Source organism: Cervus elaphus, chromosome 2 (assembly GCF_910594005.1).
Source record: "Cervus elaphus chromosome 2, mCerEla1.1, whole genome shotgun sequence".
NCBI classification, from domain to species: domain Eukaryota; kingdom Metazoa; phylum Chordata; class Mammalia; order Artiodactyla; family Cervidae; genus Cervus; species Cervus elaphus.
Genome location: NC_057816.1, coordinates 23,045,619 through 23,068,027, shown reverse-complemented (window position 1 = coordinate 23,068,027; position 22,409 = coordinate 23,045,619). Strand labels below are relative to the sequence as shown.

The following is a 22,409-nucleotide window of genomic DNA, read 5'->3' as shown; positions in this document are numbered from 1 at the left end:
AAAGAACCATGCTTAACTTTTTCCTCTTTGATTTTCTTGACCAATTTCTACCACCCACCCACTTATAAAAGAAATAATATGTGAATACTTACTTTATATATTGGTCATGTCAGGCTTACCATTACCAAGTCAGTGAGTTGCTAATCCAGGCAACTCAGGGTTACAAGTTGAAGATGCTGTCATTGGATGTGTGTGTGTGTGTGTGGGTGTGTGTGTGTGAGAGAGCGCGCTCAGTTGCACAGTCATGTCCAACTCTTTGAGGCCCCATGGACTGTAGCCTACCAAGCTCCTGTGCCCATGGAATTTTTCAGGCAAGAATACTGGAGTGGAGTGCCATTTCTTACTCCAGGGACCTTCCATATCTAGTATCCAACCCACGTCTTCTGTGGCCCCCAAAAGAGGAGCATCAAATCTATCATTCTATTTGACTTAATAATAGCTTCAATTGCTTTCTCACAAGCAGTTATTTGTGCTGATGAGAGAGAACTGAATTACAAGTGGATTTCGAAGGTCATTTTAATACATGAAGAAAGTAAATTAGTACAAATTATTTGTGAAAATTTATTTCCTGTTGCTGGACTTAGGGTATTTCAATGCTCATACTCATAATTCACAAATCATCATGGATTCAATCAAGTCTGTTAGAATGTGAGAACCAGACACACTCATTTCTGTACTTTCTTTGTACCCGATAATTCACGGGTATCCAAAACCACTGGAAAGTGGCTTCAGAAATTTAATCAGAAACAGAGAAAGTTAATATTGTGATACATTTGGACTGAAATGCATTCATGAGCAGAAATCGTCTTCCTTCAGCTTTCTCATATTCTAAGAAGGGTTTGTTAGATTAGTCATACATATCCTTAAAAACTTTATTACATAATATAACTTCTGTGATCTTCAAAACACATAGAATATAATGAAGATCTATACAAAATGTACTCTGTATATATCTAGAAGACAGATCTATAGACTCTTGAAAATAACTTGATTGCTGCCTAATTGGTATATGAAAATAACATGATTTATAATAGATGCTACACTCTTACATCAACACACTAAGACAAGTTGTTATGGACCAATGGTATCTCAGGAATTGTTGGAAATGTTGTATAACATTTGAGATGTTATAGTTTATGAAATGTGGGAAGAAGATGACTTATAATGGCAAATACCAGTGTTTGCCCCTGCAGCCTCTTTTGTTGATGAAATTAGACATTTATTATTATAAATGAGTTTTTACAATGACAAAATGAGAGACATTTAGGGAAGGTAGGTATTATAATAATTAAAGTTTTGTACTTAAATGTTTGTGAAACTTTCCTTTTCTGAATTGTGCAAGATACATTACACTCAACTGTCTCCGTGATGTTGGTTAGAATCATAAGGATATATCATCTATTATGAAGATTTAGCCAGATCAGCTTATCTTCTTTTTGCTTTTCAGGAATGTTTGATGTCTATAAACCAAGGGAAGAAGAACTATGGCATTAATTGGTATTAATTCTGCAGCATGCTCATTCAGAGTTTCAGCTTTTATCCTGGAGAGGATAACATACAAATCTATACCATCATCCACAATACCTAGAGTGAACCCTAGATTTTCCTTTCCAAATTTGGATATTTTTTCCATATGTATAATGTTTCACATGTAAGAATCATGAAAATGTATCCTTCCCTTCTGATACACATTCAATTCATCAGTCTTTAAAGTATCAGGGTTCAAAGAACCATGCTTGACTTTTTCCTCTTTGATTTTCTTGACCAATTTCTACCACCCACCCATGCACTTATGAAATAAGTAAAACGTGAATACTTATTTTATATAAATGCTTTTGTGTTACTATAAATACACAGACTTGCACAAGTGAAACTTCAACTCCCAATTATAGAGGTAGGATTTATTTCTACGAGTGAGACCATTTCAGGCCAGTTGGGTGGGGAAAATATCTGCAAAACTTAAAAAATATTGCAACTCATAAATAGAAGTGAAATAAAGGGACAGTCTGGTATTTCTTAATGATGAAAATTTTCACTGATATTGCACCATAATCTGCGATATTCCCTTGGGAATCATCCTCAGGAAATGAAATTTCTCTGTAGCTATGGGACCTATTGAAATATAATATGGTATTGAGAGACTCACCTCCCTCTCTGGAGCTACAATCTAGTACCATAAACGTTTCAGTGAATAGTAGATAAAGACAGTTAATGGTTCTAGGGTGCCTGGAAGACTTCTCCAAATCATAAGAATGAATCTGTGAGTGGGTTTTCAGTCATAAACGGGCAATTTGCTTCTGTATTGTCTTTTCTTTTTGGCGGGGGGAGAACACTAAACTTGGAATCAGATTTGAGTATGACTTGCTCTTCACTTTTCAGTTTTAGTAAAGTTTCTAACTTTCTGAATGTCAGTGTTCTTTTTTAGAAATTGGGATTCATTACCACTACTTCACAAGGATTTTGCAAGAATTAAGAGATCATAAAATTACATTATAACAAATAAGAAATATAAACATATCTTTATTTTAAAGGTATTATTTTGAATGAATGTTAGAAAGGCAGAATTAGTAACTCAGCAGATGCTCCTATTGTTCTTTGTGGGAGAGCCAACTCTACCATCTAACAGATGTAAGAACTTGGTCAATTTTCTTAAACTCTTTGTGCCTCAGTTTCCTAATGTAAACAGGAATTAACCCTACCTGCCTCAGAGAATTGTAGTAAGGACTAAAGGTTGTAATGTACATGAAGTATTCAGTAGTGCCTGGACATATTTCTATTAACATAACTCAGGCTTTATCTCTTTTAATTAATTTTTATATTTTTTAAAAATTGGATTATAATTACTTTACAAGCATGTTGTGTTACTTTCTGCTATATCACAGCATGAATCAGATACATAGACATGTTCCCTCCCTCTTGAGCCTCCCTCTTACCTTCCCATCCCACACCTCTAGGTCATCACAGAGCACCGACCTGAACTCCCTCTGCTATACAGCAGGTTCCTACTTGCTTTAAAGAAAAATAAAAAACTACACACCAAACACAAAAGCATCCCAAAGAGTTTCTGTCATTTTAAAGGACTCGCTTAGTGGCATTCTGGCCTTCCCCATGGCATGTGTCTATCTTTTATTAAGATACATTAAGAATGGTAGTAAGTTGTTATTGTAACTTTTATGACTATATTCATAATTCTTATTGTTATAGAGGCAGATAGATTTATCATATTTAAATCAAAGTCATCTGCTCACTAGGAGAATCACTTGTTAAATTTGTGCCTCTTCAGATATATTTGAGAAAATGAACAAAGCAATAAAGGCAAAGAATTACAGAGGATATTAAGGGTGCAGGTGGGAAAAAATTGCATTTAAATTGGGAATGCAAGTTCTTCATATCTGAAAGAATATCACCCTATAAATAATCAAACCCTTATCATGATGAGAACACAACACTTAACAAGGCAACTTAGCCATTAGCTTGTTCCTATACTGAAATAAAATCTAACTTCTTAGTTTAGATTTAGTTCCACTTTTGTACACATTATTTGCTATGGATGAGCACCCAGCACATCTACATAGCAGCTCTTCAATTACTTGAAGATGAAAATCAAGTCTCAGCTTCTCTAAGTAAAAATTCCTGGGAGCTTTCACAGTAGAAAAGTTAGAAATTTGACTCTGCAAACATGAGTTTTAATCTCAGATCAGTTATTTTCTAGCTACATGATCAGGTTACTAAAAACTCTCCATGCTTTTTATGTCTTCTTTAACTGAATAAGGTTGTTTCTGAGACTCAAATTTAAAAATAAAAGAAATTAGCATAACACTTGCAACTAGTCAAAAGCTGTTATTTTAATTAAAGCATTTTCATATGGAATAATTTCACTTAAATGGAATAATTTCAATAAAGTCACTTTATATATTTATAATGTTGCTTTAAAAGTACTTAGTTTATTAATGATGCTTTGTAAATTACACCTGCTAGAAGGACACATAAGGTGATAATTAAATAATTGCTTATCCTTTATTAAATAGCTTCTCAGTTTGACATCAGTGCTGACACTTTGGAGACCTGTATTCTATGTTGAAGTCCAACATTCTAACACAGATGAGGAACGCCTCACTGGTGACTGAGTTTATTCTGCTGGGCATCCTGCACACAGAGGACCTAGAGACCATGCTCTTTGTCCTGTTTCTGTCCTTCTACATCCTCACCCTTATGGGGAACCTGCTCATCCTACTGGCGATTGTCTCCTCCGCTCGGCTGCACACTCCCATGTACTTCTTCCTGTGTAAACTGTCTGTGTGTGACATATTTTTTCCCTCTGTGAGTTCCCCCAAGATGCTCTTCTACCTCTCAGGGAACAGCCGAGCCATCTCCTACTCAGGCTGCGTGTCCCAGCTCTTCTTCTACCACTTCCTGGGTTGTACCGAATTTTTCCTGTACACGGTAATGGCCTATGATCGCTTTGTTGCCATATGTTACCCTCTGCGCTACACAATAATCATGAGTCACAGAGTGTGTGCCATCCTGGCCATGGGCACCTCGTTTTTTGGGTGTATTCAGGCCATCTTTCTAACTACATTCACCTTCCAGTTGCCCTACTGTGGCCCCAATGAGGTGGACTATTACTTCTGTGATATCCCAGTGATGCTAAAGCTGGCTTGTGCAGACACCTCGGCACTAGAGATGGTGGGATTCATCAGTGTGGGTCTCATGCCCCTCAGCTGCTTCCTTGTCATCCTCACCTCCTACAGCTGCATCGTTTACTCCATTCTTCAAATCCGATCGACCGAAGGCCAACGGCGTGCCTTCTCCACCTGCAGCGCCCACCTCACTGCCATCCTCCTCTCCTTTATGCCAGTGGTTCTCATCTACTTGCAGCCCACCCCTAACCCCTGGCTTAATGCAACTGTTCAGGTCCTGAATAACCTTGTCACCCCCATGCTAAACCCCTTGATCTACAGTTTGAGAAATAAGGAAGTGAAATATTCTCTGAGGAAGGTGCTAGAGGAGATGGCCCTCATTCATGAGAAGTGATAGAGGTCATACCGTATTGCTTATGGAGGACTTTGCACAGAGATATTAGCTCTGCTCCCTTTTACAGATGAAGAAGCTAAGATTAGAAGATAAGAAGTGAATTGCTCAAGGTCACATAACTAATAAATCACCCTACTCAGGAGGGATAATAGGATATCCTACTGCTCCCATTTGGCAATAAAAAACCTAGGCCTTCTGTCGCTCACTCTTTGTCTTCCTCTCCTCCTCATCCTCTCCTGTTCCCTTCTTCCTTACCCTAGCACTTCCTCATCTTGGCTGACATGATTACATGATTAACCTCTCAAATGCCTGCATCAGATAAGCCCTCATTTGATGGTCTAGGGATTGTAGAAAAATGGGAAGGTTTCAACCATATGGCTTCCAGTGGTACTCTGTGACCTCTGAAATGAAAAGAAATTGTGTAGAGGAAAAAGACCTCTGGGTGAGACCTCAGGACCTTTGTCTCCTAATGACTGAATCAGAGGTATCAATGTGCTGTTTCACCCACAAAGTCTGCCTATTGGTCTTCAACCTGAAAATAAGCCTTGACTGTGATTTGAAGCTGTAGATGAAAGAGAATGTGAAGAAGGTAGCCAGGGGGAGTCTGTGAAGCGGTGACTAGCTCTGTTGTTTTTCAGTATTAGAAATTTTAGGTTGTCTTTATAATCCCAAGCACAACCAGCAGTCCATGTAAAATCTAAGCTGCTATTGTTCCATGGTTTTGGATACTCTGCTTACCAGAAAGCCGTGACTTTAGTGCTGCCCCTCTAACTTTCTTTTTCCCTCTGTCTAATGAGCTCAGCATAAGATATGTGCTATTCTAGCCCAGGCAGAAATTTGAAGGAAAGTGAAGGGTGAGATGAGAATAGAAGGCAGTGATGGGAAGAGAAAGGAGTGACTGAAAGGGAAGTGAGTGAGTGGTGATTAAAAGAGAAGGGGATAATATGAAGAGAAAGATGTGATGAGAAGTTAAATGGGCTCTGGGATGAGAAGAAGAGGTTGAGGCCAGTTGGCTCTCCTTTTGTTTATTTTCAGGATCAGAGTTTAGTCAGGGATTCTCCCACACTTGAACCAGTCACAACATTGTGTTTAAAAGCTCATATCAGGGTGATGAGGTGATGCGTGTTTTTAAAGGGAAGAACATTTTTCCTGCTCATTTCTCTTAAACCCTGTGCCTTTTATTCTCTCTAACAGAAATGCTCCTTCCAGAGTCTTTAGTAGAACAATTTCATTCTCATCACTGTTAGTTGCTCAATCATGTCTGATTCTTTGTGACCCCATGGACTGTACCCCACCAGGCTCCTCAGTCCATGGAAAACTCCAGAGAAGAATACTGGAATGGTATTTCTCTACTCCAGGGGAGTAGATCTCTACTCCAGGGGATCTTCCCGACCCAGGGATGGAAACTGGGTCTCCTACACTGGAAGCAGATTCTTTACAGTCTGAGCCATCAGGGAAGCCCACTAAAGACCCAGTTAAAATATTTCCTGTGTGAAACTTTATACTAAGCAAGTCAGGCTCTCATTTCTCTGTGTTTAAAATCAGATTTAGCAAAAACATCCCTCCCTCCATCATGCTAGGATAAGTTTTCGCAAAGCATTTTCCAACAGTGAAAGTAAAGTAGATTCAGGGAAGGTAAGGAGAAAACAAGAGTTAGCTGGGGATTGACTATATGGAATCAACAGTTCATTTGTTGAATAGAAGAAATTCTGAGTCCCAGATGAGTTTCTTTGTTTGTTTGTTTGTTTTTTAATTTGAGGAAGCAGAACCTCAGTAACAAATCTGTCAGCTATTGCTTTCATTTAGTTATTTATTTTTTGGCTGTGCCGGTCTTTGTTGCTCCATGGGATTTTCTCTAGTTGCAGTGAGTGGGGTTTACTCTCCAGTTGGGATGTGTGGGCCTCTCATGGTGACTTCTCTTACTGTGGACTTAGTTGCTCCATGGTATGTGGTTTCTTCCTGGATCAGGGATCAAATCCATGTCTCCTGCATTGGCAGGTGGATTCTTTACCACTGGATCACCAGCGAAGCCCCTGTCAGTTATTTCTAATCTATCCAGTAGCTTGAGAATCAAAAGGGCAGATACATCTTCTGGCTCTTGGGATGAAGCTGGAATGGAACAAGCCCTTGTTCCCTAAAGAGTTTTTATCAAAGAGAGAAAATACGGCAGAAGTCACGTTTTCTACTCATTCAGTAATAATTTTTGGATCCCACATTCCTACTTTGCTTTCCTAAATAAGGTGGTTTGCCTTCATTGCCAACTGGAACTCTTCCCAGAACTGGACTTCTCTCTTCTGTTTCAGGACTTTAAGGAGATAGAGTCCTGATCCTTTTGTCCAACTCCAATTGTTTTCCATTAATTTTACTCTGTGCCTTGACCATGCTTAATTACATCTCTGGAGCCAAACTCTTCTAACTCTATTGCCACCTCTCATCTCAGACATCCATTTGGAAGCTATCAGCTATCACTGTCATTGATCATCTATCTGTTTGAATTGTCTTTGGTTGCTTAGTCCCAGGATTATCTAAAATACCTACTCCAAACCAATAGATTACTCTTAGCCTTTCTACTAAAGTTTCCTACCTCTTTGTAGTCCTTGTTCTGGTTAAAACAGAGGTATTTAACACAGCTTGTTGAGTGAGGCATGTTAAACTCTAAAAGTACAATGTGAGACAGAACTATATCATGACTCAAAACCAGTTCTGTAAAGAAAAGTAACAAAATAAGTTACATTGTTTAGTTTCTATGTGCCAATAAATTCTCTTTAAAAATTTTATACATTATTAATTGGCTATATTAACATCTCAACATGTTGAATACCATTCACATTTTTCCAGATGTAGGAACTGAACTCCAGAATGGGTAAATAACATCTCTAAAATCGTATTGAATCAGAGGAACTGTAATTGAAGGTGTTTGTGTGTGTGTGTGTTCTTAGTAGCTCAGTCATTTCTTACTCTTTGTGACCCCATTTATTGTATCATGCCAGAATCCTCTGTCCATGGGGATTCTCCATGCAAGAATACTGGAGTGGGTAGCCATTTCCTTCTCCAGGGGATCTTCCCAACCCAGGGACTGAAGCCAGGTCTCCAGAATTGCAGGTGGATTCTTTACCATCTGAGCCACCAAGGAAGGTAGGATATATCATACCCGAAATTCAAGATATTTTGTGGATTGTATATGAAACATTAATGTATAAGTAAAATCATGATGAAGCAGAAAGAAGTACACAAATTTTGTCTATGATTTTTAATTTGTGTAGTTCTGTGAGATCAAGCTACTTGAAAGTTTTCAAAGTGAGTAGACAATGTAGATATTAAAAAGAAATACAGAGTTGTCATTTACATCAAGGACCTAGTATTGATGTGTATATACATATACGTATATATATACACACATATATACAATAAAATACATATACAATATTTCATGATGTGATAATTTTAAAAATAAGTAACATTTTCAAGTACTTACTGTCTACCATCCAATATATTAAAACAGTTCAGTTCAGTTCAATCGCTTAGTTATGTCCAACTCTTTGTGATCCAATGGACTGCAGCATGCCAGGCTTCCCTGTTCATCACCAACACCCAGAGCTTGCTCAAACTTATGTCCATCTAGTCAGTGATGCCATCCACCCATCTCATCCTCTACCATCCCGTACTCCTCATGTCTTCAATCTTTCCCAGCATCAGGGCCTTTTCTAATGAGTCAGTTCTTTGTATCAGGTGGTCAAAGCATTGGAGCTTCTGCTTCACTATCAGTCCTTCCAATGAAGATTCAGGATTGATTTCCTTTATATTGATTGGCTTGATCTCCTTGCACTCATAGGGACTCTCAAGAGTCTTCTCCACACCACATTTCAAAAACATCACTACTTTGGTGTTCAGCTTTCTTTATGGTCCAAATCTCACAACCATACATGACTGCTGGAAAAACCATAGCTTTGACTCTATGGGCCTTTGCAATACATATATTAAATATTCCACTGTATTTTTATTAAATATAATAATATTATTAATATTAAATATATTTAATATACTAAATATCCCACTCTATTTTTCTCATTTAATTCTTATAATTACTTTGTGAAGTTGCAATTGTTACTATTCAACATTTAAATGGTCAGGGTATCAACATTTAAGGCAGTACTTTAAAAAAGAGCATAGCAGTGCTCAAAATTAGGAGGTGTAAAGCTAGTTATCATACACAGGTATGTCTAACAATAATTTTGTCAACATTCTATAATGTCCTTTACAAAATAATGGATTTAAAATAAGCTGGATAGGAAAACTATCACCTTCCTTTTGTATTGTTTCTTTGAATATTAAAGGAGGTCAGGAGAGAAGGAGATGGCAGAGGAGTAGGTGGATGTGGAGTTCATCTCTGTTCACAGACACGTCAGGAATACACCTTCAGATACAGAAGCACATGCAAAACATCAGCTGAGAGAAGACAGGAGTACTTGACCAGTGGACAAAATATATAGAACCACGCAAAACTCGGTAGAATGAAGAAACTAGGGAGCAAAATAGGAGTGTTAGTAGGATTGGACCTGCCCTTGGTGGGTGGGGGAACTGAAGCAGGGGTCCCATCACCACATTGGGGCAATTGTCTGAGTCAGAGGAGAAACATTTAAGGTTGAGAGAGAAACAGCTGATCTGTGGCAGCCTAAATGGAATAAGACTCAGACAGCCCTTGCTGCAGCCATACATACTTCGGGCAGGGGTGCAGGTCTCATGGAAGGCACAGTAGCTGGCAGCTAGAGTTTAGGGATTGTGGAGCAATCCCAGGGCGAGCGGGCTGCTGTTGATTGCAGACAGATTGAGGGGATGTGAGGGAGGAGATTGTGGTGGGAAATGCCTGTGGAGGAGACCTGGGCAGCCATGGAAGCAAGGGGATACTGCTGAGTCACGTGTAGGGGGTGGAACCATCACTGTAACCTCTCTCTCCCCATAGGCCAGCATCGGCAGCTGAACAGTAGAGAAGCTGGCCCATAAAACACCAGACACGATGAACCGCAGAGTAGGACCCCAGCCAGGGAGGTCCCTCTTTGTGTCTGATGTGCCGAACAACAGAAAAGGACCCCAGGCAAGGGAGCCCTCTAAGTGCCCGAATGGGAAGAGCTACAGAGGAAGACTGGCCAAAGAGGACTTTTGATCGCCAGCTACAAGAGGCTTGAAAAAAAGACTTGATAGGGCGGTAACTCCTGTGGTGGAGGCAGTCCGTGTGCCTGCACATTTGGCACCCACAAGCAGCTGAACTACCTTCACACTCAACTCTCACTGGGGCAGTGCCGCCACAGGCAAAACAAAAACAAAAACAAAAACCCTTGTATCTATGTGAGTCGCTTTTCTTTGGCCGTGTCCAACTTTTTACAACCCTACTGACTGTGGCCTGCCAGGCTTCTCTGTCTGGGAGGTTCTCCAGGAAAGAATACTAAAGTATATTGGCCAATACTGATTGCCTTACCCTTCTAGAGCACTATATTTTCTGCTGCCCTAGCTGCCAACTCCCCTGAGGACCTGGTGCTGCCAGGACCCCTGTGCCCCAAGCAGCTGCACCACCTCCGCACCTGGCCCTCACAAGGGCAAACCCAAGTCCTCCAGGGCAGACTCAGGAGCAAACCCCAGTGGACGACCCATGTGCAGAGGCAGAAATAAAACAGCAATTGAAACCCAGGGGCAGTGTGGCTAAGGAAAAAGCCTTCCCACCAGTGTACAGGCTTCAGATTAAGTCCACATGATCATCTAGGCAGACTCTGTGTCTGAATATATAAAAGGTCATTGAGAGCTCCCACAAAAGAAAACACACTAGTTCTGATAGCTGTGGACATTGGAGGCAAGAACACATATGAGTAGGACCAGATTAGTATTTGAGCTGCCCCAGAGCAGGTCCAGAGGTCAGCACAGTGTTGGAGGGCATTCTAGGGAAGTAAGGTGAACTGTGATTCTCAGTGAAGGAAAGGACTCTGACAGTAGTGACTCAAGAAAAACATTTATTATTCTCATGTGTTGACTTGTTCTCTAAATTCTTTCAATTTTTTTTTCTTCTTCTTCTTCTTCTACCCCCCCACCCCGCCCCTTTGTATCCCCTCTGTTGCAGTTATCGACTTTATTGGTATTATGACACTATGAAATGCGATTAAGCTTTTGAGCCTTTTTTTTTTTTCTTCTCAGTCACATTTTTTTTATTATTCTTATAAACCTCTGCCTCTACAATGGGCTTTTGCAGTTCTGTGGACTGCCCCACCCCCCATTTTTTCTTTCTTTTCTCTTTTCTTAATTTTAATTTTTAACTTTATAAATTTATTATTATTTCTTCTATATTTATTCCTTTGTTTGCTTTTCCTACTGTACTAGTCCCCTTGCAGTTAGTCTCTAATGTATAAAAATCTTCTTTTCTATCTCTTTAACTTTGCATATCTATTATTTCCTTCTTTTCTTTCTTTCCTTTCCTCTCAACATATATGTTACTTTTATTTTCATTGCTGTATTCCCCAACTGGAATCTTGCTTTACTTTTGTTTTCTAGTTTGTGCTTTAGTTAGTTTTGTTTTGGTAGATATGATTTTTAGTTTCCTTTGTTCACTGGGTCAATCTACTGCACTTTATTTTTGTTGGACTGTCTCAATTTTGTTTACGGGTATATATGCATATGTGTATATTCAGTCACAACTTTTATTGTTGCTATAAATCTCTGTCTTTGCGTCTGGCATTTGCAGTTCTGTGGAGTTTTCCTTTTTTTTTTTTTCTATTTTCTCTCTACTTACATTTTTTTTTCTCTTTTTAAAACTTTAATTTTTAAGTTTTTTAAACCTATCATGTTTTTTCTATATGTATTTATTTGTTTGCCTTTCTGATTGTTATTTTCCCCTTGCAGTTAAACTCTAGTGTATATAAATCTTATTCATCTAACTGTCTTTAACTTTGCATACCTATTCTTTCTTTGTTTTCTTTCTTTCCTTTCCTCTCAACATATTTGTTAGTTTTGTTCTCGTTGCTTTATTCCACACTTGGCACATTGCTTTAGTTTTGTTTTCCAGTATGTGCTTTAGTTAACTTTGTTCATAACTGGTAAATATATTTTTTTTATTTCTTTTGTTCATCAGGTCAATCTACAGTACTTTATTTTTGTTGAACTGATTTGACTTTGCTCATCAGTGTATATGTATATGAGTATATTCCATTATTTTAATTATTTGCCTAATTTTGTAACTGCCATTTGTCTGGAGCTCATCTTTGTTTTATCATTTTTGGGTATTTGTTTTATCTCACTTAATGCCATAACAAACCATTGTGGAATCTTTCTTCCTAGCCAGAGATCAAGCCCTGAGCCTTTGGAGTGGGAGCACTGACTCTAAGACCCTAGACTACCAGAGAACTAACACCAGGGAGAATCAAATAGTGAGAACTCACACTAAGGAAACCACTTGAATAAAAGACCTGGCATCACCCAACCACCAGTACCACCCTGTGCAAGACTCCTCATCTAAAAAACAGACAAAACAAAAGGACAAACCCAGTCATCAGAAGACAAATTCACTACCTCACTCAGCCTTTCCCATAAGAAGAAAAACAAACAAACACACAAAAAACCTCAGCACAAATCTCACCCTATGTGACAATTACACAAACCACTGGACCAACTTTAGAAAGGCAGAAACCAAAAGGAAGAAAGTATTCAACCTTGAAGCTGAGGAAAAGGAGACCTCAAACACTATAAGTTAAGAAAAATAATGAAAAGTCAGAGAAACACTACACAAATGAAGGAACAACCTAGAAATACAGAAGTCCAAGTAAATGGAGAGGAAACAGGCAAACTGCCTGAAAAAAATTCAGAATAATGATAGTAAAGATGATCAAAAACCTAGAAAACAGAATGGAGAAAATGCAAGAATGAATTAAAGATCCAGAAGACTTAGAGAATAAACATATGCACACAAACAACACAATTGCTGAAATTGAAAATGCTACAGAATGAATCAATAGCAGACTATCTGAAGCAGAAAAACAAATCCGTGAGCTGGAAGATAAAAGGTGGAAATAGCTTCTAAAGAGGAGAATAAGTGAAATGAAATACATGAATGAAAAAAATGCAAGGATCTGAGGATAGTCTCAGAGACCTCTGGAACAATATAAAACACAACAATATTAGAATTACAGGGGTCCCAGAAGAAGAGGAGAAAAAGAAAGGATATGACAAAATTTTTGAAGAGATTATAGTTGAAAATTTCCCCAACATGGAAAAGGAAATAGACAATCAAGACCAAGAGGCCAAAGAGTCCCATATAAGATAAACCCAAGGACAAACACAGCACACACATACTAATCAAACTAACAGAAGCTAAATACAAAGAAATAATATTAAAAGAAGCAAGAGAAAATCAACAAGTAACATTCAGGGAAACCCCATATGCTTAATACCTAATCTTTCAGCAGAAATGCTGCAGGCCAGAAACGAATGGCAGGATATATTTAAAGTAATGAAAGGGGAAAATCCAGAACCAAGATTACTGTACTCTGCAAGGATCTCATTCAGAATTGATGGAGAAATCAAAAGCTTTTCAGACAAGCAAAAGTTAAGAGAATTCAGTACCACCAAACCAGCTTTACAACAAATGTTAAAGGGAATTATGTAGTCAGGAAACATAAGAGAAGAAAAAAGGTCTATAAAATCAACCCCAAGGAATTAATAAAATGGCAATAGGAATATATATATATATCAAGTAGCTATATAACATCCAGCTAAAGACTAGTGGTGGGGGGAGGAGGGCACTCTTTCTGCCCCCTTCTGATGTCTATGTCAAAAGCTTTTTCTATATCTTTTATACTTTAATAAAACTTTATTCAACAAAAGCTCTTAGCCATCTAGCCTCATCACTAGCCCTGGATTGAATTCTTCTCCTCCGGAGGCAAAGAATCCAGGTATCTTTCATGGCTCAGCAGCAACTTTTCAATTCCTTCCCTCAAAAGGTGTCAGTGTCATTCACATGGCTCAAAAAAGCAAAAATTACTAAGAAAAACTAACCTGTGCAAGTAAAATACTCTGACTTGATTTCCCTCCTTTTGAAGAAAATCCAAATGATAGACAGGCTTATTGTAAAATAAAAAGCACTTAAACTGATTAACTATCAGCAAACTTGCCTCTCTTAAATTTAAATTGCCACACTTAATTATTACAAACTGTATTTTTAAATATATTTATTAATTTTTTCAAATAAGTAAAATATAAAATTAATTGTCAAGACAGTTTACCTTCTCTGAAAATGAACACATTTACCTGAATTTTTAAGCTCATGAGATTAAACATTAGTGACCTCACTAACCCACCATTTGCTGTTGTTGTTGCTCAGTTGCTAAGTTGTGCCAACTGTTTTGCAACCACACAGACTGTAACCCGCCAGGCTCCTCTGTCCATGACATTCTTCAGGCAAGAATACTGGCGTGGGTTGCTATTTCCTCCTTCAAGGGATCTTCTCAACCCAGGGATTGAGCTCGAGTCTCTTGCATTGTCAGGTGGTTTCTTTATACTGAGCCACCAGGGAAGTCCTACCCTTGGGAAACCTCAAATATTTATAAAATACATAACAGAGTGAGTGGATGGAGATCTGAAACGTTTCCACATGACTTGACATACGAACTTGCTTAGACACACCTTGGTTATTATAGGGGAAACAAGCTGGAAACAGAACATAAAAAATGAAAAAAGGAAACCACAACCAAGATCAACTATTTTAAATAAATATAACTGTTTCAGTGAAAAAGAAGTGTGTTGATATTAGAGGTCAGGAGATGGGAGATGAGTGGTCATTTTAACCATAAGACAGAGATTTACCCATGCCAAACAACTAAAAAAAATTTTTTTTAAATTAATTTATTTATTTTTTCAGTGGGTTTTGTCATACATTGACATGAATCAGCCATAGATTTACACGTATTCCCCATCCCGATCCCCCCTCCCACCTCCGTCTCCACCCGATTCCTCTGGGTCTTCCCAGTTCACCAGGCCCGAGCACTTGTCTCATGCATCCCACCTGGGCTGGTGACTTGTTTCACCATAGATAATATACATGCTGTTCTTTCAAAACATCCCACCCTCACCTTCTCCCACAGAGTTCAAAAGTCTGTTCTGTACATCTGTGTCTCTTTTTCTGTTTTGCATATAGGGTTATCGTTACCATCTTTCTAAATTCCATATATATGTGTTAGTATGCTATAATGTTCTTTATCTTTCTGGCTTACTTCACTCTGTATAAGGGGCTCCAGTTTCATCCATCTCATTAGAACTGGTTCAAATGAATTCTTTTTGATGGCTGAGTAATATTCCATGGTGTATATGTACCACAGCTTCCTTATCCATTCGTCTGCTGATGGGCATCTAGGTTGCTTCCATGTCCTGGCTATTATAAACAGTGCTGCGATGAACATTGGGGTGCACGTGTCTCTTTCAGATCTGGTTTCCTCAGTGTGTATGCCCAGAAGTGGGATTGCTGGGTCATATGGCAGTTCTATTTCCAGTTTTTTAAGAAATCTCCACACTGTTCTCCATAGCGGCTGTACTAGTTTGCATTCCCACCAACAGTGTAAGAGGGTTCCCTTTTCTCCACACCCTCTCCAGCATTTATTGCTTGTAGACTTTTGGATAGCAGCCATTCTGACTGGCGTGTAATGGTACCTCATTGTGGTTTTGATTTGCATTTCTCTGATAATGAGTGATGTTGAGCATCTTTTCATGTGTTTGTTAGCCATCTGTATGTCTTCTTTGGAGAAATGTCTGTTTAGTTCTTTGGCCCATTTTTTGATTGGGTCATTTATTTTTCTGGAATTGAGCTTCAGGAGTTGCTTGTATATTTTTGAGATTAATCCTTTGTCTGTTTCTTCATTTGCTATTATTTTCTCCCAATCTGAGGGCTGTCTTTTCACCTTACTTATAGTTTCCTTTGTAGTGCAAAAGCTTTTAAGTTTCATTAGGTCCCATTTGTTTAGTTTTGCTTTTATTTCCAATATTCTGGGAGGTGGGTCATAGAGGATCTTGCTGTGATTTATGTCGGAGAGTGTTTTGCCTATGTTCTCTAGGAGTTTTATAGTTTCTGGTCTTACATTTAGATCTTTAATCCATTTTGAGTTTATTTTTGTGTATGGTGTTAGAAAGTGTTCTAGTTTCATTCTTTTACAAGTGGTTGACCAGTTTTCCCAGCACCACTTGTTAAAGAGGTTGTCTTTTTTCCATTGTGTATCCTTGCCTCCTTTGTCAAAGATAAGGTGTCCATAAGTTCGTGGATTTATCTCTGGGCTTTCTATTCTGTTCCATTGATCTATATTTCTGTCTTTGTGCCAGTACCATACTGTCTTGATGACTGTGGCTTTGTAGTAGAGTCTGAAGTCAGGCAGGTTGATTCCTCCAGTTCCATTCTTCTTTCTCAAGATTATTTTGGCTATTCGAGGTTTTTTGTATTTCCATACAAATTGTGAAATTATTTGTTCTAGTTCTGTGAAAAATATCGTTGGTAGCTTGATAGGGATTGCATTGAATCTATAGACTGCTTTGGGTAGAATAGCCATTTTGACAATATTGATTCTTCCAATCCATGAACGCGGTATGTTTCTCCATCTGTTTGTGTCCTCTTTGATTCCTTTCATCAGTGTTTTACAGTTTTCTATGTATAGGTCTTTTGTTTCTTTAGGTAGATATACTCCTAAGTATTTTATTCTTTTTGTTGCAATGGTGAATGGTATTGTTTCCCTAATTTCTCTTTCTGTTTTTTCATTGTTAGTATATAGGAATGAAAGGGATTTTTGTGTGTTAATTTTATATCCTGCAACTTTACTATATTCATTGATTAGCTCTAGTAATTTTCTGGAAGAGTCTTTAGGGTTTTCTATGTAGAGGATCATGTCGTCTGCAAACAGTGAGAGTTTCCCTTCTTCTTTTCCTATCTGGATTCCTTTTACTTCTTTTTCTGCTCTGATTGCTGTGGCCAAAACTTCCAACACTATGTTGAATAGTAGTGGTGAGAGTGGGCACCCTTGTCTTGTTCCTGATTTCAGGGGAAATGCTTTCAATTTTTCACCATTGAGGGTGATGCTTGCTGTGGGTTTGTCATATATAGCTTTTATTATGTTGAGGAAACACAAACATTGAATGACACAATGGACCAGCTAGACCTAATTGATATCTATAGGACATTTCACCCCAAAACAAGCAACTTCATCTTTTTCTCAAGTGCACACGGAACCTTCTCCAGAATAGACCACATCCTGGGCCATAAATCTGGTCTTGGAATGTTAAAAAAATTGAAATCATTCCAGTCATCTTTTCTGACCACAGTGCAGTAAGATTACATCTCAATTACAGGAAAAAAATTGTTAAAAATGCAAACATATGGAGGCTAAATAACACGCTTCTGAATAACCAACAAATCATAGAAGAAATAAAAAAAAAGAAATCAAAATATGCATAGAAATGAATGAAAATGAAAACACAACAACCCAAAACCTATGGGATACTGTAAAAGCAGTGCTAAGGGGAAGGTTCATAGCATTACAGGCTCACATCAAGAAACAAGAAAAAAGCCAAATAAATAACCTAACTACACCTAAAGCAATTAGAGAAGGAAGAAATGAAGAACCCCAGGGTTAGCAGAAGGAAAGAAATCCTAAAAATTATGGCAGAAATAAATGCAAAAGAAACTAAAGAGACCATAGCAAAAATCAACAAAGCTAAAAGCTGGTTTTTTGAAAAAATAAACAAAATTGAGAAACCATTATTAGCAAGACTCATTAAGAAGCAAAGACAGAAGAACCAAATTAACAAAATTAGAAATGAAAATGGAGAGATCACAACAGACAACACTGAAATACAAAGGATCATAAGAGACTACTACCAGCAGCTATATGCCAATAAAATGGACAACTTGGATGAAATGGACAAATTCTTAGAAAAGTATAACCTTCCAAAACTGAACCAGGAAGAAATAGAACATCTTAACAGACCCATCACAAGCAAAGAAATTGAAACTGTAATCAAAAATCTACCAGCAAACAAAAGCCCAGGACCAGATGGCTTCACAGCTGAATTCTACCAAAAATTTAGAGAAGAGCTAACACCTATCTTACTCAAACTCTTCCAGAAAATTGCAGAAGAAGATAAACTTCCAAACTCATTCTATGAGGCCACCATCACCCTAATCCCAAAACCAGACAAAGATGCCACAAAAAAAGAAAACTACAGGCCAATATCACTGATGAACATAGATGCAAAAATCCTTAACAAAATTCTAGCAAACAGAATCCAACAACATATTAAAAATTGTTTTTAAAAATTTAAAAAATGCAACAAATCAGCTATGCTAAATTTCACAACACCCAAATATTGAGTGGAGATTAGGAGAATGATATATAATAATATTGTTAAAATATCTTGGAAATTATTTTCATTATATCTTCACACATCATATTGAAGATTTTTAAGGTAGTATTTTTCCTTTAAAAAAAAAATCCAACATGCTTTTCAGTAAAGTCAGTGCCAAAATTTGGTGTATTCACCAAAATTTGTTTCAAGATATCATTATACTAACCAGCAGGACTTTGAGGATTAGTACCATGAAATGCATATGGAAGTAGCACTTGGAAGTCCTGCTTCTGTGGATTTAGTTGTTCTCAGGTTCTCCACTTCTGTTGATTTAACTGTTTCAAAAAGTCCAATAACTTGAGATTTCATCCTATCCAAAGAAACCCTGTGAGCTCCATGATATATCTAGGCCCTTCCAGGAAGGAGAGGGGAGTCATACGTAAGGACTTTATCCATCGTTTTTCTTCTCTAAATTCCTATTTCCTAACTGAGTTTCAAATGCTCTTAACAATTTTATTACTTGTACCTGCTGCCTTCTTTCCTGGTTCCAAATGCGACCACAACTTTTTCACCTTCATTTCCCAAAACACTACTAATTTACAGTCATGTACATCATAGCTTTATCAAAGATTTGTAGAAAGTGAAATACATTTACAGTCCTGTACAGAAAGCATACAGATTCAGAACAACAGTTGTCTCCTAATGCTCATGAATACTTTCCACACAAGACCTCTTATTTGTTGACCATGTGTCTTGTTGAGGTCTGTCATAATGACATGACATATTCTCTTAATAAAAAACATCTCAAATTCAGTTTTCTTAATTAAAAAAAACAAAAAGCAGTAGCTTCTTATTTGAGTCAATCATCTCACCAATACACTAGCCCGAAAGGCCTTCTTTATGCACCCAAATAAACCCATGAAACTCTTTGCCTAAACAAGCAAACAACAAAAAAAGCAACAAACAGCAGGAGAGAAATTCACATATTTCCCTGAATAAACAAAAGTTAAGCTTCAAATTTAAAATGTCTTCTCATTAATGATTGTACTGAAGGAAACAGAATAGAATGAAGTGGATGTAAATAAACTACAAAAGTAGCAGACTTAAAATTAGAAGGCTAACTGTTTAAGCCAGATTTTTTCTTTATAAAGCTGTGACATTAAATCATTAACCATTCTGAGATTCATTTCACCATCTATAAAATAAATATATTGATATGATCTGTCATTTGCTGGTTTCATTGAACAAAAGTAAAAAGAAAACACTTGCCCAAAGAAGCTTGATGCAAAATATTTAGAGATGCAAAATAAATTATAGTCAATATCTTAATAAGGCTTCAATCTCTGACACTTAAAGGAGACACAGTCTTCCAAGTCAGAGAATAGAAAAATGGGAGTAAAATCAGAATAGTATCTGATACACGCTTCTAAAGCATGTGGAGGATACACACAACTCCAATAAAATGATGCTGCTCTAGTGGTATCTAGCTGATTTTCATCATTGCTCTTTCATTATATCAAATGTATTTCAAATTTGATCACTTGGAGACTTTTTTTTTTCAGTAAAATTTAAAACTTTGAAATGAAGCTAGAAATGAACAGAGATGTTGCATTTATTCTTTAATTTTATTAAATAAAAGGAAACTGGAGGAGATAGTGTGCAAATCATTTGGGAAAAAAAGAAATCCCAGACAGAAAACCTGGAAATATATTACTGAGAGAAGGCTTAAATTTTCTTAAGCATGTTATTTTAAAAAAGAGAAAAAAAAGGCCATGACTAAAAATATTTAATTGAACACACAGAATCTCCTTATCCTGTACTATATGCACAGACAGATAATGTCTCTGATCAAAACTCTGCCACACATAGGGTTTTTCTCAAAGCAAGTTTAACATTTTTGTTCCTCAAGCTGTAAATTAAGGGATTCATCATGGGAATCACAATTGTGTAAAAGACAGAGGATATTTTCCCATCATCCGCAGACACAGAAGATGCTTTGAGATACAAAAATGCACTTGATCCAAAGAAGAGAGAAACAGCAATGATGTGGGAATTGCTGATGCTGAAGGCTTTGGACCTGCCCTCTATGGACTTGATGTGGAGGATGTTGGCAAGGATGAGGCCATAAGAGATAAAGATGGTGAGACTGGGCACAGTGATATTGATGCCTGACATGATGACAACTTCCAGCTCAAGGATGTAGGTACCTGTGCAGGAGAGCTGGAGGAGAAGGTAGATGTTACACAAATAATGGTTGATGGTGTTTTCATCACAGAAGATCAGTCTCAGCATGCATCCAATGAGGGTCATTGCTTTAAAAAATGCCATCAGGTAGGAACCAAACATAAGGCTGAAACACACTGTAGGGGACATGGCAATGTTATACAAGAGTGGGTTACAGATGGCCACATAGCGGTCATAGGCCATTGATGTCAGCACATAACTTTCAGAAATACCAAAAACCACAAAAAGTAAAGCTGGGTCATGCACCCCATGTAGGAGATAATCTTCTTCTCTGATATGATGTTGATCAGCATTTTAGGTGTAAAAACAGAAGAACAGCAGAGATCTATGAAGGACAAACTAAAGAGGAAAAAGTACATAGGTGTGTGCAGATGTGAACTCAGCCCATATAGGATGATCAAGCTCAAATTTGCCATCACGGTGACCATATACATTACTAGAAACAGGAGAAACAGGGGGAGTTGAAGAACTGATTGGCCTGTTAATCCCACTAAAATTAACTGAGTTATGAATGAATCATTCTCCGAAGCCATTCTTCTCTAAGGGGATCTGTAAAAACAGGGGAGAAGGGTTTCATAGAAGAAAAAGTATTTCTCACATTTCCTCACATAAGTGATATATGTGCTGGGAATGACTATGGGTAGCCCAAACTGAACCCATAGAATTTACTTACCAGTACCATGGAAATGGATGACAAAAATTTTCTTGATAAATGCTTCATAAACTAAGTAGCAAAACACATCAAAATTTAGCCTTTTACCCAAAAGTAAAATGGAGAAGTTTGAACCAGGACAGAATCTTCATTCTCTCATCTCACCATTATTTCATTCACTTGGACTCCTCCTCTTTTGGCAGCAAACCCCCAAAGCCTGCTTTTGTCTCTAGTGCAGATAAGAATTTACAGGGTAGGAACCAAAAATTTTTGCTTCTAATTTGAAAAAAAAGGGGGGAAAGAAAGAAAAAGAAACACAAGAGCAACCAAAGTCTAGAAAAGGATAAGTCACTCCATGTATCACAGACTAAAAGCTATAAACGTAGAAGAAAGAGCATTCCATCCATGGAGAGGGAACTTACTAAGAAACTGCATCACATGTATCCCTTAATAATTCTGAACAATCTCTTCTCTCCTTTCAGACAAATTTCTCTGCAAGATTCAGTTGAATCTCAGGACTTCACAAATAGGAAATGAACTGTCATATCTGAGTCTCCATCTTGTCATATCCCAGTCTCCATCTTAGACAAGGAAAATATGAATATAAATGGAGTTTGGAAACTCACTCTCTTAAGGAAGAATATCCCACGGCTTTCTTCTTAGTGATTTTACCCCATGGTCCCGGAAAGGCAATTTCAGATTCTGAGACTTTGGTTTCATTTTTTCTAAGAAAATGTCACCTGTAATTAATTTCTGATATACCTTAGAAATCTTTCAGAATTATAGATCATAATTTTGTTATGATTTTCATCCTATCCAGTAGCAGAAAACAATAAATGGACTCTAATATCACATTTGGCACATAGTAAATCACAGAAGATTTTAATGTGAGCGTAATGATACAATGCATTCAGTTATAGACATGGAAGCAGCTTGTCCAGTCTCTTCCCTAGGGAACAGTTTCTACATGTAATAGGGAAGTAAGGGGACTGTCTTTACAATCTGTCTTTAGTCCCTTATAGCGTCAATATTTTACACAAGTTTTTCCTTCACTGTGGGGATTGTGCATCCTCCAAGGAACAGTCAAAAAAACAATTTCCCATCAACAAGATGGCAGAACATCAAG

The 22,409-nt window shown here is 37.6% G+C and overlaps 1 protein-coding gene and 1 pseudogene across 1 annotated transcript; one reads left to right on the top strand and one right to left on the bottom strand.

The window, feature by feature from the left end:
- Positions 1-4,101: 4,101 nt before the first annotated feature.
- On the top strand, positions 4,102-5,034 carry LOC122675581 (olfactory receptor 149-like). Its single transcript, XM_043874516.1, has one exon. It carries the CDS (start codon positions 4,102-4,104, stop codon positions 5,032-5,034), a length of 933 nt encoding a protein of 310 aa, XP_043730451.1.
- Positions 5,035-20,235: 15,201 nt separating this feature from the next.
- Positions 20,236-21,164, bottom strand: LOC122705132 (annotated as a pseudogene).
- Positions 21,165-22,409: the final 1,245 nt, after the last annotated feature.

What these genes read in the sequence shown, in the direction of transcription:
- LOC122675581 (XM_043874516.1), top strand. Translation starts at nt 4,102, where the DNA reads ATGAGGAACGCCTCACTGGTGACTGAGTTTATTCTGCTGGGCATCCTG.